This window comes from Pollachius pollachius (assembly GCF_949987615.1).
Source record: "Pollachius pollachius genome assembly, chromosome: 2".
In the NCBI taxonomy this organism is placed as follows: domain Eukaryota; kingdom Metazoa; phylum Chordata; class Actinopteri; order Gadiformes; family Gadidae; genus Pollachius; species Pollachius pollachius.
In genome coordinates, this window is record NC_136935.1 from 28,675,215 (window position 1) to 28,701,636 (window position 26,422).

At 41.0% G+C, this 26,422-nt stretch overlaps 1 protein-coding gene across 2 annotated transcripts; it reads left to right on the top strand.

The window, feature by feature from the left end:
* Positions 1–9,746: 9,746 nt before the first annotated feature.
* wdr17 (WD repeat domain 17) lies at positions 9,747–25,642 on the top strand (the record flags this gene model as incomplete). Of its 2 annotated transcripts, none has more annotated exons than XM_079759083.1 (31): positions 9,747–9,869; positions 10,344–10,527; positions 10,951–11,181; positions 11,807–11,917; positions 12,250–12,390; positions 12,828–12,950; positions 13,641–13,828; positions 14,165–14,333; positions 14,645–14,736; positions 14,830–14,912; positions 15,653–15,739; positions 16,048–16,212; positions 16,472–16,587; positions 16,672–16,758; positions 16,907–17,056; positions 17,417–17,547; positions 17,897–18,022; positions 18,461–18,616; positions 19,115–19,179; positions 19,789–19,921; positions 20,030–20,118; positions 20,468–20,567; positions 20,743–20,882; positions 21,189–21,300; positions 21,398–21,539; positions 21,650–21,752; positions 22,458–22,559; positions 24,319–24,417; positions 25,013–25,083; positions 25,324–25,421; positions 25,523–25,642. In XM_079759083.1, 31 exons carry the CDS (start codon positions 9,747–9,749, stop codon positions 25,640–25,642), a joined length of 3,837 nt encoding a protein of 1,278 aa, XP_079615209.1. The 2 variants fall into 2 exon arrangements, with proteins under 2 accessions (XP_079615209.1, XP_079615210.1); XM_079759084.1 differs by having other exon boundaries at positions 25,016–25,083.
* Between the last annotated feature and the right edge of the window lie 780 nt (positions 25,643–26,422).

A 26,422-nucleotide genomic window follows, 5' to 3' on the forward strand; every position in this document is an offset into this window, starting at 1 on the left:
GTGTGTGTGTGTGTGTGTGTGTGTGTGTGTGTGTGTCGGGGGGTGTCAGCGTTGTGGGGTGGTGGTTGCGGTGTGGCCTGGCAGGCAAAAAGGGAGTGAGAGTTGTAACTCTTTTTTCACATTTTTGTGTACGGATTTTTTATAGTTTTGTACATGCACATATGTGCACACAAACACACACACACACACACACACACACACACACACACACACACACACACACAAACACAAACACACACACACACACCAAGACAAACACGCAGATACAACATTAAAACAAACATAGCCATGCACATATTTATTCAACTTCATAAGACCTAATGTGGCCCAATTTATTCATGTTATGTTCAATTACATTGTATTACCTTTTGCATCTACAACTCCACCTTAAAGATCACTCTAATTAGCCTGATGAAATAAAAAATGGATCCAAAAATAAGGTAGTCAGAACAAATAAGCTAGTTTCACACCTGAAATGTAGGCATAGAGACCCATTGAGATAAAGATTAGCAAACATTGCTTGTACAATTTAACGCATGGACCAACATAAATTAATTTGTCATTAATTTGTCAACTGTAGATGATCTTTTCATTCCATTGGTTTCATTGGGTTGGATCATTGAGGTGAAATGTACTGCATACATTGTATGGTGCTGGTTGTCATGTACTGATGTGTACTGAAGCGATTATTCTCTGTCAGCCAATAGAGATAGGACTGCTGGCAGTGATGGCAACAGCACCAACAATGATGATGATGATGGAAATAATGAAGCATGGGTCACTGTGGGACACACACACACACACACACACACACACACACACACACACACACACACACACACAGAAAAATAAAATCACACGCTGAAAAGTCTTTTTTCAACACTATCATCACCTTGAGCCATAGCTTTTTGTCGATAGCATTTCACTGGTTTATTAAAACCTCAAAACATTTTAAATGTGATATAGTTATTTAAAATACAAAAAAAAAGAATAAGTATTCTCTTTTTGTGGGCAGTATTCAGCACTGTACCTTCCTTTAACTGTATAAAATACAATGCATATACATATGTAAAACACTTGAGGTAAGCGGCCAAAAGAATGAGGATTGATAATGGAGTGGGGAGAATGTCCTTCTGTGTTTTCTTGGTTCTTTAGTTTTGTTCAGTTCTGTTCTCTCTACTGTGTTATAGACTTAAATTCCCAAAGAGGGCTTGTTTTAACTATATGAATTGATTTGACTTGGCTTTTCCTACAGAACATATTATCTGTTGCAACAAAGACCTAGAATAGACCCTTTGCACATAGGCATCGTGGTAGGACAAACGCAGGTGTAACTCATAACACTAATCATGGGATTGCTACTTTTATGGAGCCTCTGCTGTGATATATATGGATATCCATCCAGTGTATATCCAGACACTTGTCCATAGTGGTGCCTTAACTCTTTCACTTCAGGTCAAAGAGATGTGACAATGGGCTGCAACACTATAGTATTAGCTTAATTATTAAAGACAACTTCTGTTCATTGAACAGCCTCTGTTCAATGAGCATTTCCATTTAAATCTAAATCATCATGGCAGGGCAAAAATCTAGGGGAATAGTACAAAAGAAGGGAGCACTTATTGCTTAAATGCAAAATTGAATCTGAATATTCAGACTACCGAAGGTAACTTTAAATATTGTTTACTAGATTAGATGTAAATCTTTTTATTGAATTATTTTGTGTAGTTTTTTTGCAGCTAATTGCAATATTTAGAGGACAACAACAGAAAAGTATTTGTGGCATTCAGGTGTTTTTGGCTACCTTGCTCTCATTATGGTCATTTTAAGGGTCTGGTTTTACAGTATTTGATTTCATTGCCTGACAATGGACATGTCTTGTCAATATTTTTAAACTCAAATTTAAAAAAAAAGTTTTGTGCACTTATTAACCTATTGTGAGCTCTCTCTATCTCTCTTATTCTTGATGTGTAAGTGCATTGGAATCCTCAGACATGTGTATAGTCTTGCAGCATTGGTAATAATGTGAATAAATAATAATAAGATGGAAGTTGAATAATACAATAATATTAATAATAATAATAATAATAATAATAATAATAATAATAGTAATACTAACGTTATTAATAATAATAACAATTTTACCAATAATGATAATAATAATAATAATAAAAATGAAATTAAAATAATTATAGGTAAAAAAAACGACAGTGAATCTAGTTGTTCTTCGTGGCATGGTTATGCGTTCAATGGTTATACTTTTACTGATTAAAACAAAAAAATGTACTACTGTCTTTTTTCTAATGATTCCTTTACCACTGGTGCTGTTCTTCTGTACTCGTCTGTTTACTTTTCATTGTGCGGTAGTGCTAATGATTTTGCTAATATCTTACCTGGCTTGCTCAGTTGTGAACCATAAAACAATATCAGCTGTTTGATCAAATTAAACCGAATGAATCAATACACACCAGCTCCAAAATAGCTGAAGATATCAACAGCATGTTCTTTGTTGTGATTTTAGGTATGTATTTATGTATTTATAATGATTTATTAATTTTTTTCTTAAGTGAGACATTATTCTGGCCTAATACCCTAAGAAAAATGCCTTCTTCTATCCTCTAACTCCTTTTGGGCATTTAGATTTGCATGCGTGGCAACACTTAGATGTCAACATTTTGACATGTCTTTGTCATCCACAGCCATTTTGTTATTTCAGACATCTTGAATGAGGGGCGACCAAGGATGAGCTAAATTATCCTGCAAATTCACACTGAAAATAACGAAACAGGCCAAATGTAAGCACAATGTGTGACTTATAAAACTTTACATGATTCCTTAATAACAAAATGGATATCATGTAATGATATCCATTCTGATATTGAGGAATTATATTAATTTAGCTTGACCCTCTTTTAGTAACCATGACAATTGCATGGATGTCCCTGACTTACCCTTACATAACATTATACCTCTTGTGAATTTAAGAAGGGATTGGTATATATTTTTGACAATGGACATGTTTTTCTTCGTCTATCCTTCGATCTCTTTTGCATTCAGAACTTTCTTTATTTCAATCTTTTTGCGTAGTAGAAAGCTTTATCTGTTTCACCCCTCAGTTTTGTATATACTTGTGCCAACAGCTTGGGCAGACAGTGGCTTTTTTTCTTAATTGTATGAACAAGAACTTGCCTGCGAATATAAATTCAATCAAATAAAATACACTTGTGTACTTGTTAATAAGGGACCAAAAATTATTCTGCATTTTGCTTTATAAACATGATTTGTTGTTACATTTGAAGAATGTGATTGTGGTGTTGAAGATGATGATTATACTAGTTTTATTATCAATAATATTATTGGTATAAGGGGTATAATTGCTAATATGGCTGCCAAATTTGTATGTTTTCTGGACAAACTTCACGGAATATGAAATCACTGAATACTGAATATTCATTTGATTGCTTATCAATAACATAACAATATTGGATGTTACTGGGTCTTATCTTTTATCCATTTGTATCTTCATAGATGATCAGAAAGACCGTTTACATAGGCCTACTATCATATCTTGAAACTTTTAAGGTGAAGTGTATCAAATTTAGTGACATCTAGCGAAACAGACTTGTCAGAAATATAATTTAATATTCATAAGTATGTCCGAAAGTATGCCCCCAGCACATCCTGTGCATTTACAGGGCTTGCATTTACTAAGTTTCACTTTTGAATCCAAGTGTATAACACTGTCGCGAATTGCATTGTTTGATGGGGGATGAAGATAAGTGGGTGTGCCTTCTTCAACACGTCCATGTGTTGGTGACGTTTGTTTTCAGGTGGTTTCTCTGCTCGACAACTGATAGCAGGCCACACTCTTTTGGAGGAACTTGGTGTCCAAAACCAAAAAAATGTGATACAACTGCACTCCCTCACCTCTCCAAAGCAACCTTTACTCATCTTCCGCAGTGCAAGGGGACATGTGCTTGTGGCACCGACTGCTATCCAGAAGAATGCTCACCACATAACAGATAGCGAAAAATATAAACAACAATCATCTTACATTATATCATGAATGTGGTTTACCTGTGTTATGCTACCTCCAACATGTCATACAACATGCACATGCCATGGTGACCACGACAAAGATACCCCAACGTGAGCCGTAAAACATTGTACGATTAAAGTCTTACATTGTTGTTTTCTCCCCAGCTCATAGGGGCAGCTGAGCAGCCATGTCACGTTACCGCAGTGGCCGGGGTCTGGATGGTCTACTCTAGATGGTCTACTCTAGATGGTCTACTCTAGATGGTCCACTCTAGATGGTCTACTCTAGATGGTCTACTCTAGATGCTCTTCTCTAGATGGTCTACTCTAGATGGTCTACTCTAGATGGTCTACTCTAGATGGTCTACTCTAGATGCTCTGCTCTAGATGGTCTGCTCTAGATGGTCTACTCTAGATGGTCTACTCTAGATGCTCTACTCTAGATGGTCTACTCTAGATGGTCTACTCTAGATGGTCTACTCTAGATGGCATACTCTAGATTCTAGAGTAGACCATCTAGAGTAGACCATCTAGGGTCTAGATGGTCTACGCCAGATGCTCTACTCTAGATGGTCTACTATAGATGGTTTACTCTAGATGGTCTACTATAGATGGTCTACTCTAGATGCTCTACACTAGATGCTCTACTATAGATGCTCTACTCGAGATGCTCTACTCTAGATGGTCTAGATGGCCAAATGTTTATTCTCAGGCGGTTTATGCCCATGGACGATAATAGGTAGACAGGTTTTTGTCATCTTTATGGTATGCTACCTATTTGCCAAATACACATTAAGATGATATTATAATGCTCTGGGCTTGCTTTAAACTGTGATTGACCACGCTCACATTAATCTATGTTGGATTTAGAATACACAAATAAAACGTTCAACCAACAGTTTATCTAAGAGGAAGCACATAAACTAGTCTGTAGTCCCGCCCTGCCGTCTGTAGTCCCGCCCTCACGTAGCAGCGGATGCCTCGAGACGCATTTCAGCACCTCGCAACTGTCCGCTCAGCGCGCGCCTTACAACGGTAAGAATGGCGAACCAACGTCATTATTATTTTTTTAATTGACACGTTCTGTACCGAACATGTTTTGCCTTTCTCACTATAAAACCTAGCGTTAAGCCATGCAACGTTCAATAGCAAAATGGACGGATTTAGAAAGTGGTAGTAATTGTTGCCATGTAAAGCTGTTATGATGCGTTCGAGTCAGACACGAGCGCTGCGACGAGGCGCATGCCCTGCCGCGTCTCAAGAGGCGGCGCCATGGTCGGTACTAGTGCCATCAATGATGAGACACGGAGCTACTCGACATACAGGGCACATTCACACTGTTGCTGCTTCGCCATCAAATTAACACATTAGTGAATCCTTGTTTGGGCAGGAGGAACGCACACACGGCCACCTGTGAGAACAGGTAAGGTAATAACAGATGAACCAGTAGGGTAGCGTTGTCTTTAGACCTGACGTCTAGGCTAGGAGTACATGGGGCCAGGTTGTCTTTAGACCTGACGTCCAGGCTAGGAGTGCATGGGGTCAGGTTGTCTCTAGACCTGACGTCCAGGCTAGGAGTGCATGGGGCCAGGTTGTCTCTAGACCTGACGTCCAGGCTAGGAGTGCATGGGGCCAGGTTGTCTTTAGACCTGACGTCCAGGCTAGGAGTGTATGGGGCCAGGTTGTACTGTGTGGTCTTACGACCTGACGTCCAGGCTTGGAGTGCATGATGCAAAGTTGTCTTTAGACCTTACATCCAGGCTAGGAGGGCATGGGGTCAGTAGGCCTACTGTGTTGTTTGCATGCAGTTAATTGATCTCCTGGGGATATTCAGTTGGTGTTTTAACACCTGGGGTCTTTTCACAAAGAAACAATTTACAACACTGCCATTCGTGATCATTAGATGTCAGTGTCTATTTAATAAAATATAACGCATATCACACAAACACACACACACACCCACTTATGTGTGTGTGTGTGCATGCGTGCGTGCGTGCGTGTGTATGTCGCAGGAGTAATAATCTAATAATGCAGTTTAAATTTACCAGGTGTGAGCCATGCTGTGTTTCTGACATAACATACAGCTGCTACTATTTAGTTGGTCACATTCCACATAAGGCTATTTTTAAATGTAAGGTGTATTTAGTGCATGTTTACAACTTGGATACATTGCAATATGATATATCGTAACGTTACAATGTAACTAGCTTATCACTCCAAGGATTTAGCCGAACCTGTGTTTATATTCACTCTACAGTAATCTTCTTAACGTCCCAGAGCTTAGTGTGTGTGTCGTGTGTGTGTGTGTGTGTGTGTGTGTGTGTGTGTGTGTGTGTGTGTGTGTGTGTGTGTGTGTGTGTGTGTGTGTGTATGCACGGCCCATGTGTACTTTGTGTACACACATAGTCTAGTGTTTCAAGCTGTCTGTACCTTTTAGGGAGGTAAGGCCAAAAATTCCCTTGCATGGTTCTTTTTGCTGTATGGTGACAGATAGGGAATAGCAATATCCATAATTTAAACCTTTAAAACCTCTCCCAGAAACATTGAGGTTTACAGTTCAACCGCAAATCTCTTTTTTGGGGATATAAGTAAGGTCAACAACACCCTAATGGCTTCTCAGGCCTTCAGTCTTCAATACCTCGACTGACATTTTAACTCAGTCACTTCTTAAACCCGACCCATACTTGATTTTATAGCTAAAGGGACCAATTACCTGTAGTATGGGGAGGAGCTACTGACCTTCACACAGAACATGATGTAAAACTTAGTGTTGGAAGCGTTTACGCGGATATTCTCTGTTTAGAGGTTCAACCTCCACATTAGAGGATTTATAAAGAGGTAATTGCGTTAATAAATCAACACAATTGAAAAAAAATCATAGCAGCGGATATCGGCAAACATCTACGCCAATACCAATATATTTGTGATGTGGCTTATATCTGCAAATAAAATCGGCCCACCGATATATCGGTCGGCCTCAAGTAACTTTCCTTGCTTAATCAATTACAATGGTAACATAAGTGGCCACTATCTCCTCTGATGATGCTCCGTGGTGCGTGTAATGTATGAGTGTTTGTGTTTCTCTCTTCTGTGTTTGTGTGTGTCTGTCTGTCTGTTGCAGGAGTAGGTGGGAATCTCTTGGCACCTCACGATTTGATTTGATTCCGATTATGAGGTCAACGACTCAATTCTAAAACGATTATCGATGCATCTCAATGCATCTCGATGCAACAATTTTTTTTATGTACATTTCCATGCGTGATTTTCAAAAATATATATATACATCTGAGTTTGCTACTCAGATTTTGCTAATCACTTCCTACTTTTGTGATGATCATTAAAGACATCAACAGATGAATTAACTAATCTAATATTTTATTAGAGAAAAAGCTTTTGTCACAAATATGACTTTCTATGAACAATGCAAAAATCACTGCAGCTTGCATTACAACACAACATGGAAGTATATAAAAAATAGGTTTCAGTTTTCTTTTCTTTCTTATCGTTTTTTTCTATGTCATTAAAGGAAAAGCTGCTCTTGAATTGAAGGAGTTCTTGTGTCTGGCTGTGAGTTTGCATGCATGCTATGCGTAGGCTGAATCACAATCGTGTCAAGACAAATCAGATTGGCCAATACACACTCAAGAAAAATGTAATAATTTAAAAATTACTATAATTATCCCTCTCCGGTGAACAGAATGTTGTAGCAGGCAAACAAAAAAAAAAATATATATATATATATATTCAGATTATTAATTTTTCTGCATCGAGACAGAATCGTTCTAGAGAATCGCGATGCTTCGAAGAATCGATTATTTTTCCCACCCCTAAGTAATAATAATGTAATAATTCTGTTTATACTAAACTATGAGCCATGCCATGTTGTTGATCTAATCACTCTACACATCACATACAGATACTAAATTTCACACTCGTACTATTGCTAAATAATTAGTACTATCCATCCTTAGCTGTATTCAGCACTTGTTTACATACTTGGATACATGGCAGTGTGAGTAGGCCTACATCTAATCATATTCATTGAAACGTTACAGTGTATCTAGCTTGTCACTCCAAGGATTAAGGCAATCCTGTCTTCCTGTTCACTCTACCGCAATCTTCCTGTCCCATACGCTGTTTGTGTGTGTGTGTGTGTGTGTGTGTGTGTGTGTGTTTGTGTGTGTGTCTGTGTGTGTGTTTGTGTGTGTGTGTGTGTGTGTGTGTATGCACGGGCTAATTTGTACTATATACTGTACACTTAGTCTAATGTTTCAAACTCTGTACCATTTGGTTAGGCCACACGTTACTTTGCCTGGTTCATTTAACTGTATGCTGAGAGAGTGGTTCGGGCTATTTCCATTCTTTAAAACTTCTCCCAAAAACAACGAGGGTTACTGTTCAACGGTCAATTAAAAGTGAGACCATCTTATAACGTCTGTTTCCAATGTATCATTTGCTGCTTCGCTCTCTTCTGCCACAGGGTGGATCTGCTAATAACTTTTTTCCCCATTCCTTTTTCTTAATAAACCCATTAACAAAATCAATATCAGACACCCAGGCATAATTGGGTAACAGATGAACTCTGATCTTCATAAGATAGATGAAGTGCGGTAGCTAGCAAGCATGAGAACAGCAAAAGCACTATTTCATGTTTTTCGTCCATATTCTGCATAAGGAATATTAAAAAGTGAAATAACCGACCACCAATCATAGTCTGTGATTACAACCTAGCAAATGGAGAAATGAATGTGCTACCACCATCCTGAACCCTGTTCAATAAACAATAAATACATTGTTTTCTATTTAGCATATAATTTGCTGCCAACTTGTGATATGGGTGCATTACTTTGCAATTACTTAGATCAGATTAAGTAAGGAAAAAACCCTTTAAAAAGGTTTATCACATTGAATGTATCGGTGTTGTTAAAGGGTTCAGATATCCTCATGCATACTAAGGCAATCACTCCTCATTACCTCGACTGACTTTCTGACTCAGTTACTTTCCCTTGTTTTCTCTTACAGTAATCAATTACCATGGTAACATAAGCTAACATAAGGGGCCTTTATCTTTTTGAAGATGCTCTGTGGTGTGTGTAGGTGTGTTTGTGTTTCTCTGTTCTGTGTGTGTGTGTGTGTGTGTGTGTGTGTGTGTAGGTGTAGGTGTGTGTGTGTGTGTGTGTGTGTGCGTGCGTGTGTGTGCGTGTGTGTGTGTGTGTGCTTCTCTATTCAGTGTATGTGTGTATTTGTGTCTCTGTGTGTGTCACGTCTGTGTGCTAAACTTCTCATTCTCACATAATCACCCATCACATCCCAAAGTTGAATCTACTTGGAACTGATTACATGTACTCAGCAGATAGGAACATCTCACTCAACATATTTAATATTGAATTAATGAGCCTATATTTTGAGTAGTTACCACAGTATGAGTCATATTTAAAATGTCATTGTTCAAGTTCCAAATCTTTGTTTTCCATATTGTTTCTATGTATACATAGTTTACATGTTTGTACGTTTTAGGCCTAATGTTGGTATTTGAGAACTTGCTAAGATCTTTGCTATGGAGTTATTATCATTCAGCTGTACACCACATTAAAACTGTTTTCTGACTTTTACTCAATGTGAAAGCATTTAAAAAAATAAATAAAAAAAACGCTTTGGAGAAATGTCTTGTATGCATCTTAAAACAGTTGTGTCTGTACCAGGTGAGGATGTCCCAGGTTAAGCAGGTGGGACTGCTGGCAGCAGGCTGTCAGCCCTGGAATAAAGATGTGTGTGCTGCGAGTGGAGATCGCTTCGCCTACTGTGCAACTCTGGCTATATACATCTACCAGGTGCAGTGTATACAGTGTTCTACACACACTAGCCTGACACCGCGTTTTCTCTTTTAATCATTAAAAGTGTAAGTGAAGCCCCTGTTTCAGCTCCCCGTTTCAATATGACATTTAAAGAACGACTCGGCTGAGAGTTGTAAGAAGGAGGGGGAGGTTTTTCCCCATGGTTACAGCCCATATCAATATCAATATGTATATCAAACCTTTTGCAACTGAATAAATCTCCTTCATTAAGAAGTAACCCCTTCAACCTGACTCACACTGTGACAGTCTGAAGACAAGAAAGAAGATTTACCAGTTTACCAGTGGCCTTCTATGCTGTTTAGTCTAGTCGAGATATTTCAACTCGTATCCTTTATCCAGCACAGTCTTTTTAAACTGCTCGGTACACAACAGGCCTTGTGTTGCTATTTCATATATTTCTACCTCGCTTTACCCTTTTTCTCTCCCTCTCCCTGTCCCACTCTCTGTCAGTTGGATCAGCAGTACAATGAGTTTAAGCTGCGGTCCATCATGTCGGAACACAAGAAGACCATCACAGCGATCAGCTGGTCTCCGGACCACCCCGACCTCTTCGCCTCGGCCTCAGCTGATAACCTGCTCATCGTCTGGAACGTGGCCGAGCAGAAGGCTGTAGCGCGACTGGACAACACCAAAGGTACGCTGCCAGGTGGAGCCATTTCTGATAGGATGCGTGTGTGTGTCCTTGATGGGCCCTAGCGTGTTGAGGAATCGTGTCATTTACTTTCAGCAGATGCTTTTATCCATATCTCAGGCTGAGAACAAAGCATACATTCAGAATTGTTCTAGCTACAAAAGCAAAAGAACTCACAAAGCTAAGAGGGGTGATTAGTAGACTTTCAGTGTCAATGTAAATGGAGGGTGAGTGAGAATGAGACTGCCGGTAACACCAATGTTCAAGCTGTATTCATCCTGGTGCATTCAGATGCCAAATGCCCAACGCATTTGCAGAAACATTATCTCACATAATTACATGAAAGTCTGTTGTTGAATCTCAGAGCCATAGGCTCATAACGACATGAACACATTGATTTTTGAAGCGTCTTCCCTGCCTACCCAGGTATCCCTGCGTCAGTGAGCTGGTGTTGGAACTCCACCAGCGGCGTGGCCTTCGTGTCCCACAGGGGGCCCCTGTACATCTGGGTCTACGCGGGGCCCGACTCTGGGGTCACGGTCCACAAAGAAGCACACTCCTTCCTCTCGGACATCTGCCTGTTCCGATGGCACCCCACCAAGAAGGGCAAACTGGTGTTTGGGCACACAGACGGCAGCTTGTCCATTTTCCAGCCAGGTAAACTGATTGTTACCTGTGTTCAGCAAAGAGTGGTTTGTTTGGCAGGGATTAATAAAATATAGGGTTTTACCTCCTGTTTTCTCTAATTGATGGTCTTATTTTAGTAACAGTTACAAAAAGTCATAGTTGACTTTAATGGCGATCATATAAGACATACTACCACGTTTAAAAAGGCGTAAACTTTTTTCGGTTCACTGGCTCTTTAATAATCATCCATTAGGCAGGGAGAGTGGACGGCAGATAATGAAATGTTCAGCTTCATTCATCATATACACTGTCAATAGGAAAGCAAGAAATATAGTTAAATATAAATATAAATATATTAAATATACCAAATAAATGGAGAACAATAAACAAACATATCGAATGTATACATATATATGTATACATTCGATATGTTTGTTTATTATTTATGTTTGTTATATATAGGCCTATAATTGCTTTTTGCATATATATATATATATAATAATGTAACCTTTGTTTACAAGTGGATGGACAACAAAAATGGACAACAATAAACAAACATCGAACGCAATAATGTATAATGATGTAACCTTTGTTCACAAGTGCTGTAGACGAAAGACCACACTGTATGACTTGCTGACCTCTGACCTGTCCCCAGGGTCTAAGAGTCAGAAGCATGTGCTGCGTCCAGAGTCCTTAGAGGGCACAGATGAGGAGGACCCCATCACAGCTCTGGAATGGGACCCTCTGTCCACTGAATACCTCCTGGGTGACACCCCATCGCATGCCTCATGCCTTATATATTGTTTGTTTTTCTAAGATGAGATGGATTTGTGTGATATCGTTGATATAATATATAATATAATGTATGGCGGGATATTCATTCATTAAATTTTTGTTTGGGTTTACATTGTGACATGTAGTGAAATGTAATGATCAAATTAAGATTAATATTGATTAAGGAATTTGTCAACAGTGTGTATGCTTGCGTGCATACCTGTGTTTGTGTGTAGGAAGTTATGCACAAGATAAAGTGTGTTGAGGACATTTCTCCCTTGTGATGAAGTGCAAACAGTGTATGAAGTGTATGTTTTGTTGCAGTGTCTAACCTTCACAACGGCATCAGGCTGGTGGACAGCGAGGGCCTGAACTGCATCACATCTTTCTGCTTTCCCTCGGCTGCGGCATCAGTCCAGTGTCTGGCCTGGGTCCCGTCTGCACCAGGCTTGTTTATCACTGGAGGTAGTCCCCATACAGAGTCCAGATCTGTGTATGCACTAGCCATGGACATTCAAATGCAGCCATATATTACCATTGTTTTTAACAGGGACTATTCTAGCATTGAACAGTCAATATCAGGCTAGTCACCAGTTATAAGTGTTGATTGGTTGCATTAAGGATTCATTGGCCCTGTTTGGAATGTGGATGTGGGCCTCGGTAATGACTCAGTTACTAACCATCCACGAGTGTTGGCCTCACCACAAGTTATGTCACATTCAAGTTTATGTTTTGATCTGGGCATGCACGCTACAAAAACGATTCTGGTTGGAATTCTAAGTCAAAATATTTTTTTTTATTATTTAAATATTGATTTACTTTAAAAAGAAATTACAGAATGCTCAGAATGCTCTTCATGGTTCTGAGTACTGTTAAAGTCCATCTGGTGCTGGTTGTGCCAGACTCTCAGGTGGGGGTCCTGAGGATATGGAACGCCTCCCGCTCCAGCCCCCTGGACAACATCAAGCTGAAGAAGACAGGGTTCCACGCCCTGCATGTCCTCCACTCGCCTCCGGCCAAGAAAGGTAGGATTGGAAACCATTTTTTTTATTCTTTCAGAGTATAAACGCTCACAGGGTAAATAACAGTAAGATAGGGGTGTGCAGTTTTGACAGCAAATTTGAATGTCAGTGTTTTTCTCACTGCTTTCCTGATAAGGGATACCGTGTAGCTACATAATGTTGCATATTATAAATAATGTTATAATCTATCCAACTTTAGTCATGAATATTTTCTCAAATGTCCTGCCCTGAAATAGAGAGAAATTCCCAACTAGTTGTCAGGATAGCTCATTTAAAATCTATCATTTGTATTTCTAGAAATATAAATATATTTACCTGTTCAGTCCATATGCAAGTCTCAAGCAGTATACATTAACGTAGTAGCGCAATTCATTGAACAAACCTGTTCACTAAAGCTATATGTGAATAACTGGTTTGCAAATGTTAGTTTATGTTGTTATAGTTAAATTTTATTTTAAGATGTCATTATGGCCACTGATAATAAGAGAGCCAATGGTCGTATAATCACACACTATGTGAATGATGGCTTAAATCATGTTGCTTCGAAAACAAATCAATTCAGAAGTTTTACACCAAACCTTGTCTTTTAACTTTAAACTGTTACCTACCACAGCTCCTTTGAACCATATTAGTTTTTATTATCATGTTTTTCCCACGACTCCATCCTCCCCCATCCCTGTGCCCCTCTTGTAGCCCTGGGCTCTAGCTCGCCCAATAAGAGTCAGTACACCAGCTCCACCAGCGAGGCGGTGCCCCCGCCCACTCTGTCCCAGAACCACTCCTTCTCCCTGCCCCCCGGACACGCTGTGTGCTGCTTCATGGACGGAGGAGTCGGCCTGTACGACATGGGAGCCAAGAAATGGGACTTTCTGAGGGACCTGGTATATTACAATAGCTACCAGTAGGATTATGATAGAAACACATTGAATCTACTTAGTTGAATCTCCGGTGTCTGCAAAATATGGACTGGTTTCAACTATTTACTTTCATCGGTAATTAGCATGTATGCAGTTACGGATGGTATCATCTGGAACAATATTGCTGATTTCTACTGCTTAGAAACTGCCTGAAAGAATACAGCCTGTGAACTGTTCAGGAAGTCAAAATCAATATTAACTCAATTTTGGGATTTATTTGGCAATGACTTTTTGACCTTTGTCATGTAGTCTGTTGACAAATTTATAATTAAAAGACTCCACACCTTTCATTTCTTTCAGGGTCATGTGGAGACTATCTTCGACTGCAAATTCAAACCAGATGATCCTAACCTCCTGGCCACAGCCAGCTTTGACGGGACTATTAAAGTTTGGGATACCAACACACTTACAGCTGTCTACACCTCCCCTGGCAACGAAGGAGTGGTCTATTCTCTATCCTGGGCCCCTGGTAGAAAGATACCACACACACACACACATACCCACAAAGACACAAACACACACACACACACACACCCACGCACACACACACACACACACACACACACACGCACACGCACACGCACACACACACACACACACACACACTCACACACACGCACAGCAACCAAGTAGAATAGATGTATCTGTGATATAAATCTTGAGGATAAGACACAGGAACTAAACATCACTAGGAATTTTGGTGTACTCTCCACCAATATGATTAGGAAAATACTCTTGACGTATTCATGTTTAGAAGGGTGTCTGTGTGTTTTGTTGAAGGAGATCTGAACTGCATAGCTGGGGCTACGTCTCGTAACGGAGCATTCATCTGGGATGTGAAGAAAGGGAAGATGATCACCCGCTTTAACGAGGTGGGGTTCACTGCCATTGGAAGCACACTGGAGCGTGTTCATCTCAGACATGTGTTTCATTGGTACATTGTCACTGTTTTCTTTCTGGTTTAGCATGGAAAGAATGGCATCTTCTGTATTTCATGGAGCCACAAGGACTCGAAGAGGATTGCCACATGTAGTGGAGATGGGTTCTGGTAAGTACCTTCTGTGCTTCTTCTCAGTCTTCCAAAATGTGAAAGTACTGGACCCTATTATTAATCTTGGGTGTAAGGGACTAAAGCAAAAATATTGACATTGGTCCAGTATTGATCCTATTTTCCACTGACAAGCTCAGATTCTATTATATCATTATGGAAAGGATTTCTGCAGGGAAATACAAATTTCAAATTTGCCTTTGAAATCTTGTTTTTGCGGTATTTATATATTGTTCTTGTCATTAACATCGCAACTCTCCTTCACCTGATTCTTTTAGATAGCACTACACTACGCTTACTCTAGTCCAACACAACAAAATCTCCTCTCCCCAGCTCTTACTCACGTGCCACCATTCTCCTCCTGCAAAAACTCAACTCTCGCGAGACTTCTCATTGAGCGAGACTTGGTTGGACACAATAACAATCAGACCATGATCAGGGAACCCGTAGGGATCCTTACCATAATGATAGAATATAATCTGAGCCTGCACTTTAAGAGGACGTACAATGATGCCCAATGGCTTCACCATTCTCACTCAATACTGGACCAACTATATAAATTGTTTTTCAGAAATAGTCACTTGGACCCAAAATGATGGGAAAATAGGTTCCAGGTTGAAGAATTCCTAAGTTCTCCTTTAAGAACACTGTATTTTTTTAAATAACACATATATTCTGCATTGTTTTGTGTATGACTTTTTTTTTGTGAAACTGGGTTTGAATATGGTATTTTTAACCAGTATCATTCGGACCATTGATGGAAAAGTCCTCCACAAGTACAAACATCCTGCTGCTGTCTTTGGTTGTGACTGGAGCCAGAACAACAAGTAAGAAGAAGTATCTTTCTATCTCTCCCTCAGATATCTATATTTTAATCCTATTTATTCACATATAAAGAGAAATCTGACCTCAGAACTCAGTGCAAAACCATAACATGAACATTACTGACAAACATTAAGGGTGTTAAGACCAACCAAGCAATTTTTGATACATACCATGCAGTTATCCGGTCTGACGTATTTTCTCTCTCTCTCTCTGTCTCTGTCTCTCTCTATCTCTCTTTCTCTCTCTGTTTCTGTCTCTCTCTGTCTCTCTTTCTCCCTCTCTGTCTGACGCTCTCTCTCTGTCTTCGTAGGGATATGATAGCAACAGGCTGTGAGGACAAAAACGTGCGTGTGTACTACCTGGCAACCAGCTCTGAGCAGCCTTTGAAAGTGTTCACTGGACACCTAGCTAAGGTGTTTCATGTACGCTGGTCCCCGCTACGAGAGGGAATACTCTGCTCTGGATCTGATGACGGGTAAGGGAGACCGATTGTGTTAGAAAAGACGGATTGAACAAGGGTATATGTTGTGGAATATAGCACACGTCCCTCAAAGCACATGCAAGAAGCTTTTCAGAGGAAGGATGGAAAAATAGGAAAAATGCTCAGGCTCTGGTTGCTAAGTCGAACTATAGCCTCCCCTTGTCTTGACCTTTATGGGTAAAAGGACATGGCTTGATCCCATCCGTCTCTTCTACCCTCTTCCTCACTCCCCTTAACGTCCCTCCCTGTGCAGCACTGTGCGGATCTGGGACTACACCCAGGACGCCTGCATCAACGTGCTGAGCGGCCACACCGCCCCTGTGAGGGGGCTGCTGTGGAACACAGAGGTGCCCTACCTGCTGACCTCAGGTACACAGTCCGGATGACAATACCATGAGGGAACACTGAGGGGAAGGCAGTGAAGTCATCACCCTACTGTACATCATACTGCAGGCTCCTGGGACTACACCATCCGAGTGTGGGACACCAGGGATGGGACATGCCTTGACACCGTGTACGACCATGGAGCTGATGTTTACGGTAGGAGCATATTGCATGAGTGGAAGCCATTTTGTATCGACAACAGAGAAAGAAACCAAAACACTGTGATTGGTTCAGCATTGACACGATCATGATAAATGAGATGGCCACCATCATCATAGCCGTCCCTTTCTGAACGCCTTGTTAGGGTTAACCTGTCACCCGAGCCGCCCGTTCACCATGGCCAGCTGCAGCAGAGACAGCACGGTGAGGCTGTGGTCCCTGACGCCCCTCATCTCCCCCCTGCTGCTCAACATAGTCACTGGGCAGCCCTGGGACCGCATCCTGGGGAACACTGGTGAGCCTGGCTGCTGACAGGATTATTGTCCTTCTGTCCTCTTTAAAGTCTGTATGTATCCATTGATCTTAAAGTTAATTGTATTATCTTTTAAGATGAATTGCAACCTCCAATGTACCTCGGTGCACGGATAAATTGTTAGGTAGTAAATTGGATCAATTTCAAATGCAAAGTGTCACTTTTTTCGGGTTTAAATATAGTAGTTGTTATCTACATTGAAAACCACAGTAGTGAGCACATCTTTTATTATCATAGTTTACATCCCCAGATGTGTTTCCTCTTCACGTGGCAGCAGACTCACAATCGTGTGTTGTTGTGTGGTTACACTTCAAAGACATGAAGGTATTTTCTGTCCTGCAGACAGAGCCATGGTTCCTGGCTCTCCTCCGCTCCTCTGTGGCAAAGTGTCCCGGGACATCAAGCAGGAGCTGGACAAACTCACCTCTGAGGCCAGGGTGAAAAAGCTCCGTTGGTTCTCCGACTGTTTCTCGGTAACTGCACTTATATTGCTAATCCAAATCAAACTTTTATTTGTAGTGTATTTCATGCAGACAGAAATAAACAAAGTGCTTAAGGGAGACAAAACAACAACACAAATAACCACATAAAGTGCTAAACAAAAGAAACAAGTTTTTAAAAGAAGAATCCAAATAGAGACCCAGCGAAACATTTGAGAGGAAGGATTAAACATGGAAAATTATCCATCACCTGATCAGGAGAAAGCACCCACTACAGTTGTATCAGAACTCATTCCATGGGTGAGCTTCTCTACCCGTTAGTATTAATGAATATGGAGCGGTGGGTCCTGGTCATTACTGTGTTTATGTGTTCCTGCTGCAGCCTCCAGGGGGCAGCAACAACCTGTGGGACCTGGTCTCGGTCATCAACGGACAGGACGACTCGCTGCTGCCCCCCAGCTACAGCAAGGGGGTCATGCACATGAAGCACCTGCTGAGGTTCAAAACAGTAGGTCCCTGTCTCGCTCAAATAACCTGCTGGTTCTCCTTATAGTTCAAATGCATTGATAATGTTTATTGTCAGGGCAACAATTTGTATATGCATTTTTATTTTCTAATTACAGTTTATTTTGGTGTTGTTTAATGTCATCTGTCCTAGGATAAAATGAAATGCATTGCTCTACCAATAGACAATAAGCATATGTTTTCTGTATGAATGACTTTACTTTAAATACTCTACATATGACATCCACTTCACATACTCTATGAATGATCTATAAATAACGTTACTGGAGTTAACTTGGTTGGACACACATTAGTCATTAGCCACTGTTTTTTTCTTTCTTATAGATCTTAATGCATTAACATCTGTGTTTTTCCCTGATTAAATCATTTTCTGGCAAAGTAACAGTAAGACGGCCCTTGTTATGGATGTTGTGTGTTGTAGTCAGACGCCCAGGAGCTGACCATAGTCAAGATGTCTAAGTTCGGAGGAGGCATCGGAGCTCCCAGTAAGGAGGAGAGCCTGAAGGAGGCAGCTGACATCCACCTGAGACTGGGACAGATCCAGCGCTACTGTGAGCTCATGGTGGAGCTTGGACAGGTAGGATGCACTCCCCCTGAAAAAGGCTGACCCCCCCTCCCAAAACCCTCCCAAAAAAATTGTGTGATGAAAAATTATATTTTTTTCTATAATAATATTGTTTTTCTATAATAATAGGGCTCTAGGTTCTGTTGTTGGACTTGCATTGTGTTCAATGTCGATGTCATGATTGGGTCCCCAGAAGGAGGAGGCGGGCCTTAGGGATGATTGCATCACTCTCGCAGCAAAGTTTCAATTATGTAGCCCTGGATCATTGGTTCTCGTTTTTCTCTAGTAGTATTATTTGTTAGTTTTTGTTGTGTCAAAAATTTATTAGCACCTTCTATAAATAATCCAGCCCCCCCTTAGCTCCCGCAATCATAATTTGGCGCCACTACTGTTAGGATGTGTGTTTGTGTGGGGTCCCTAACATGAGTACCAATAGAGCAAAGCGTTCCTGTACTAGATGATATGTGTGTCTTAAACAATCTGCACCTCCTGTGTACTTTCTGTTTGAAGTGGGACAAGGCTTTATCAGTGGCTCCAGGAGTCTCAATGAAGTACTGGAAGAAACTCATGCAAAGGTATGACTCTATGTTTTACACTGTTTACTTACACAACATGCTGCACTCATAGTTCTGTTCATAATGAATAGCATCAAAACTACCTTACTAGGATTTAAAGACATACTGTAGAATCACAGCATACACAGGTAAAAACACGATCAATTTAAAAAATGGTTTGTTTCTGTATCAAAAATATATCATTTATATATATATATACAGGGTGCGATTTGTGAAAAAACCAGAGGGGGGGATAATTTTGAGAAACATTTTAAAATGTTTCAAAATGAAGACGGACCCTGTGTATTTTGGTTGTTAATTATTACGATGTAATAGTGAAAATACTTTGGGTGGGGGGGATAATTTTTATCCCCACCGAGGATAAAAATAATTCAGCAGAGGGTAGGCCATGTAAACCAGAGGGGGGGATAATCCCCACCATCCCCACCGGCAAATCGCACCCTGTATATATATATATATATATATATATATATACTTACATACATATAAACATGTGTTATCTATTTAGGATTTATATAAAATATTATATTTATAGGTTTTAATATTATTTTGATTGTTTCTCAGCCCGCTCAAGCCAAAGGAATGAATTGAACCGTTGTGTCCCCACAGGAGAGCAGACCAGCTGATGGCAGAGGACAACGACGATGCCATCCCATACTGCATTGCTACAGGGGACGTCAAAAAACTTGTCAACTTCTTCAGTGGCAGAGGTCAACTGAAAGAAGCCCTGCTGGTAGCACAGGTATAGAGATGAACACGGTTCAATTGGAATGCTGTGTATGCACTACTACTACTGAGTATTAATAGCCAGGTTGTGCATGCCAATGGTTGGGGATATGTGTGTTCCTAGGGTGCATGCGAGGGCAACATCCATACACCTCTGAGCTCAGTCAACAACAACACCAGCAATGCGGTGGACAACAAACAACAATACCAGAGGTATGTATTCCCCTCCCAAGAATGCAGCGGTCAACATGTACATGCTTCTCAAGCTGTTCATTATGCTAAACATATATCACATGTTAGAATTTAACTTAAACTGGCGCCATGCCATGTCACAGCATCTATTTACTCCATTGTAAAAATATCTGAGGTAGACGGTTTCTCGCAGGAATCCATCTGCATGGTATAATCTCAGACGGCTGTAAACAAATAAAACAGATTATTTCTTATGAGAAAGCATTCATAGTGCAGGTTTAAGCTGGGCCAATCTCCTGAGGGACCTTTGAAGGGAATGAGGCGTGATTGGATGGTGGTTCAGGAGAGTTCAGGTTGTGTCTGCTCCTAGTCTCCTCCACAGGGTCTGTACAGAGCTGGCGGAGTGGTACTTCCAGGACGGCTGCTGTGTGCTGGCGGCCTGCTGTCATCTCGCTGTAGACAACATTGAGGTATGTTCTTAAAGTGAAACGGTATCATTGTTGTTTTAATAATGATAAGGACAGATAATGACAGACGGACAGACAGAGAACCCAATCACAAATGTAAAATAGCCTAATTTGTTCAGCTAGCCGACTCCAATCTTTATTTATTGTCTGGTATGTGTTCTTTCTGGGATATTCCCAGTTAGCTCTGTCCACTCTTATTCGTGGTAATGAGTTGGAGCTGGCTGTCTGCGTGGGGGACGTCCTCGGGGAAGCAGCTATGAAGAGCACAGCTCACTGCCTCGAGCTTTTAGCAAGAAAGTACATGACGGCACCTACCTGGTAAGTTACACCTTACCCTTTGGCTTGTACTTATAGCTACATGTTCAACTGTTGCAGAACCGTATTTCAGGATCCCCAAACCTACTTTAACAGCACACAAATTGCAAATATCTATAATATGCAGAATAAACGATTGCAAAATAAATGGAAAGGTTTTCAAGTGAATAAAGAATTGACTAAGTAATCAGATACATTGCTGAAGTATTTTATAACCATTGTTTCCTTCAATTTGTCGATTCACACATGCACTCACACAAACCCTCCTGACCCTCACCCTCAATGTTTGGATCTGCTCTCCACATCCAGGGAGCTATCAGCCGACCTGATCCACATGATTCCTGACAACAAGCTCCTTTTTTCCAAATTATGTGCTTTATACCCCGGAAACCCTGCTGAAAATAACAGTTTGCGTGAGAGGGTCAGTCCACAACCTTGTCCTTTTTAACTGTATACAAGTATTACGTTTTTTTCTTCAATCCAATATAGTGTTTCTTTGTGTAACTTTGTTGTTCCAGTGTGGCCTCCCGCCTTTGGAAGAGTGCAAGAGCCTAGCCGAGGACAGCTTGGCGGAGGGAGACTTGTTATCGGCTGTTCAGTTCTACCTCCTCAGCGATGAGCCCGAGACTGCCCTGTCCATTGGTTTACAGCATGTCAAAGGTGCACACATGTCAACACCTTACTTTGTGTTCATAGTAAGCATTCATATCAAGTTTTGAACATTTTTGAATTGTCAACAAATCGTGCCGTTTTGTGCTCCTCCTCCCCAGAACAATTGAGTGGATCTGATTGGATGGTGGATAGTGTCCAGCCAATCCTGGACCTGCTAAGTTACATCAGAACAGATCGTCTCGTCATGGTCAAGATGACTGAGTAAATGCAATGATAACCAATGTAGTGTTAGTAATAGTATCAGAGTGTAATATAAGCATGGTAGACCAGGGCAGTGGGGTCACACTCCCATTTGCCCCCATGATTAAACCCCTTATTATGGCAAAACCATGGCACATATGTTCTCATGTACTTTATTGAAACTTTAGCTTTTTTTCATGACATATACTACACTACCCATGAGCCTCTTCGATTCTCAACCAATTACCAGAGAAGCGGTTTGATTACAGTCCAGTACAATGCATCATCGCAATTTCACTGTACCATCAGGAAAAGATAAGTCTAAATTAAATAAGGCCTAACCAAGACTTCTACTCTGGAGGAGATCTGCACCATGGGAATACTAGTTGTGGTATATTGGGTTTGATAATGGCCACAGTCTAGTATCCATTACTTATCCATTACTTTCCTGGGAAATCCCTGTTGTAAATCTCATAGGAAAAACACACCAAGAGCCAAAAGGCTTGACCCTGTAACAGCCCAACAACATTGGGCATAATAAGATATTAGGATTCTTCTTATAGTATTTTGAGGTACAAGGCACCTTGATGTGGGTTGGTTTGAGAGATAATACTACTTACTGCCTCTCATCAAGTGTGTGTTTGTGTTTGTGGGTGTCGTTGTGTGTTTGTGTGTGTGTGTGTGTGTGTTTGTGTGTGTGTGTGTGTCGTGTGTGTTTGAGATCAGGGCCCGTAGTGAGCTGTTGATACTCTGTGGCTACATCGGAGCGTTGCTGGCCATCAAAAGACAATACACCAGCATTGTCTCTGCACTATATGAATACACCAGGTGCGTCTCTCCATTCCTCTTCTCCATTCTCAATGCACTCATTCAAAAGCAATTTAAACAGAATATGTTAGTTGTTTTACAGTAGTATCTGACTAAAGTGAGGTATTAATTGTGAGAATCTAAAAGAAATCTGTCAGTTTTTAAGATTTTGACATGCAAGTGAATATCATCCAACTAAAACCACTGCGCTTCGCTTCTATCAAAACCTCCATTAAAGTTTTGAAATATATGGTTATAGGAGCAAACAAATAATAACAAATTATTCTGCCATTTTCCGTGTGCGTGATTATTCGCCTCAGACACAAATGCAAAGTTATTGCATTCAGTGTTAGGCTTATACGCACTAGAAATACAATGCACAACTTGAGAGAAATTTGATGTATTTGGTGAAGGCTGAATATATTGTATATAATATAGACAGAACACAGTCAAAGCGCTTCTATCTGGTGAGCTGGGTTAGGATGCTTTGCTGTTGTTGCTCTCTGTGGGCATTTCATCTTGCGTCTCACACGTATGGGCGCAGATTTCCTCTGTCCTGCGAGTCATTTTTCACAAGGTTGGGACGATCCCCTCAACTCAACTCACACGGACAGCCTTCCGTCAGCTAAACCAACCCTATTCACTCATGATGTACTAGCAGTTATCAAGAGGGCGTCCTCATGTGATGCTGCTTCTCTGGGGTTGGTGTCCTCACGTCTACGGGTCCACTGACTCTCTGAAACTGAATTACGATTGGATGTTTGATTCACGAACGCAGCCGCTTAAGAGGATTCATATAATTTTTTTTTTTTTCAGCGGAGGATATCTGAGTTAATAGTTATTGCTTTTTATGAAGATATTTGCAGTATTTATTCAGTTTGGGGAATCTCAAGTAGTCTTTAAAGTAGTCGTGCTGACTGGACGGATTAATTACTTTCAGAAGCCTTCTGTACCAGGTTGTTACAAAGATGTGATACGGATAAATGGGCCTAATGGCTTTGGCCCTCCAATAGCGTGCTCTCCTCTTTGATATCGTGGCATCGTCCCGTACTCCCTATAGTGGCTGGTGGTGGGAGTTCACCACTTTGTTGATGGAAGTGCTTAAAGCCAAGAAATGAAATTCACCACGAGTCTGTACTCCAGTACTCACTGAATGTTGAAAGTTGTCCAATCGCATGGCCACACACTCGCTGCAAGACGCGCCAATTTGCATAAAGTTAACTGGAGTTCAACATTTTTCCCTCCCATTTCAACGAATGGCGATCCCACAGTCCCCCGCCCGCGATCCCCTGCCCACACACGATCCCCCGCCCGCCCGCGATCCCCCGCCCACACATGATCCCCCGCCCACACATGATCCCCCACCCACGATCCCCCGCCCACACGCGTGACCCGCCCGCACACAATCCCAAAGTGAATGGGAGGCCACACTCGAGGTCACGCATTTGGTGGTGCCGGGCCGCTGGTCAGACCCATTTAGTCGGATCATCATCACTATTTGATATCATCACACAAATAGTGCAAACTAAACGTTTTCATTTGAGACAGTATCTTAAAATGTGAATCTGCCGCTGTTAACGGTAACTATTTGCCAGTGGCCGTGGTATAAGCGGGCTAATCCACTGTTCAATGGGCCGTACATTACGACAACAGCACACCCAGGATTGGATGATCCCTCATGCTGAGGTTATGTTTATGTTTATGTTTGTGCAGTTTATGACATCCATTAGAACTGTAATCCTAAGAGTACCAAGACTGTGTCCGGTGTGTCCTCCATCAGTCAGCTGTTGAAGCGGAGGGAGGTGTGTGTCCCGCTGAGGATAGAGCAGTTGTCTGCAGAGCTGGACGCCTGGAGGACCTGCGCATACACCAACAGCAGGTTGGACGCACACACTCCCCACAACACCCACACAGGCCGGCCGTCCTCTTTCGGATCAACCTTTGAAGTGCTTCTTTGTGGTTCAGTGCAAAAACACACACACTTATTGTATTTAGTGATATATTAGCCTATAGTAAAATTGGATTGGTGGCTCTTAATTAAATTTGTGTGAAAACAAATAATTATATCCACAATTGCTAATTCAGCTTACTGTTCAATATTGCCTCATTTTTGCTTCCTAATCTTAATAGCTCATTGAGAGCTGATGTATTTCAGATTATCCTTTTGTTTCACACATATTCACTACACTATGTACTTCATATTATGTTAAAACTGTGTTGAATATCAATGTCAGCAATCTAATAAAATAATAATCTGTCCGGTTTTCAACGATTTGGTTATGCAAGTGAATATCATCAAACTTAAACCACTGCATCTCCCAAAACACCATGACACATGTTTGCATTTCGCTTTTGGATGAACATTTTGAAGGGCTTCTAATACCCCTCAGGATCTTAATGAGTCTTCCACATCGTATTTGTCTCTGATAAAGCAGTTTTGGTTGACCTGGGATGTGTGTTTATGTTGTTCCCAGCAGCCCTCCTTCAGAGGAGCAGAGCCAGGAGTTCACCTGTCTACAGAACAGAATATGTCCCACTGAGATAGGTAATATGAACCTCCATCTATCATGTTTCCTTCATTCAAACTAACTATGCATTGTTATGTTAAAATATAGCTGGGGAACACATTTTGTCATTTTGTCAATTCACGGTTTGTCAATTCTACATTAATATGACACTGAATTTTGAGGTGAAATACGATGATAATAATTCAAATAATTCAAATAATAACTAATTCCAATGATAACTCTTGTTTAAAAGGCTCTGTGGTTCTGTTCTGTCCCAGGCTCTGTGGTTCTGTTTGGCCCTGACTATGTGACCGGGTCCAACCTGCCCAGCCACTCGGACGTACAGCTCTCCTGCTTCACTGGACAGAGGATACAGGTGGGTGTGCGTGTGTGCGTGCGTGTTTATTCTGCTACAAAGTGCTTTGATTTGGTTGATTAGGAACTGATTTTACATGGGTGCGTTTCTTCTCCATGCAGGGCCCAGTGTTCCTCCTTGAAGACGGTAAATCAGCCATCTCTCTTAACGATGCACTCATGTGGGCCAAGGTCAACCCCTTCTCCCCTCTGGGGACGGGTGTGCGCATCGTCCCCTTCTGATGTGCTCACACCAGACACAACAGTCAGAGCCACCCTGTGGACACAGGGAGAGTAATATTGTTTTGGGCTTGGCCGCTGCGTTCACACATTACACATTTAAATTTGGTCCCATATCACTTTGCCTGATCTATTTGACATTTTGGTTTGTAGAATTCAGGAGAACAAGATTTGGACAAAGCAAAATGATCTGAATTCCTGTCCAGCCTGGGGAAACTTTCATTGTTGTCTGAAAGCACATGATAAGTCACAGAGCCTTCCTTTCACTTTTGTTCCTCATCTGAATGTGATCATAAGGTTTCATGAACATCTGTCTCTGAGCAACTAAAGCAGGCACAGACCTTTAACAAAACCAGTACTGCTGATTAGTTATCATCAAAAATTCACCATAACAAATCTATCAGCTGATATGTGTACATGATTTAAAGGCCTCTCTCGAACTCATTGAAAGTGTCAACATAGTATTTAACCGCTGAAGTTGGGCTCACTTAAGTCTAGTAAACGTATGTTTTTCAGCGTTTGAGCTAGCCCTTTAAAAAACAAAGCAACAACATTGTATTTGTGTGTGATAGTATGAAGACCACTGAGGGATGTGTTGCCAGAGTGGGGCCCTGCTGGGAGCTTTTCTTAGTCAACTTTATCCCACACCTCACCGATACAGCCTCCGTAACCTGGCCCCACATGTTTTAGATGTCATGTTTCAAGGTATTGCTATAAAGAATGACATATAAATACAAAATGAGCCCAATAAACAGGGTTGGTGCCTTAATCTATAAATTAATC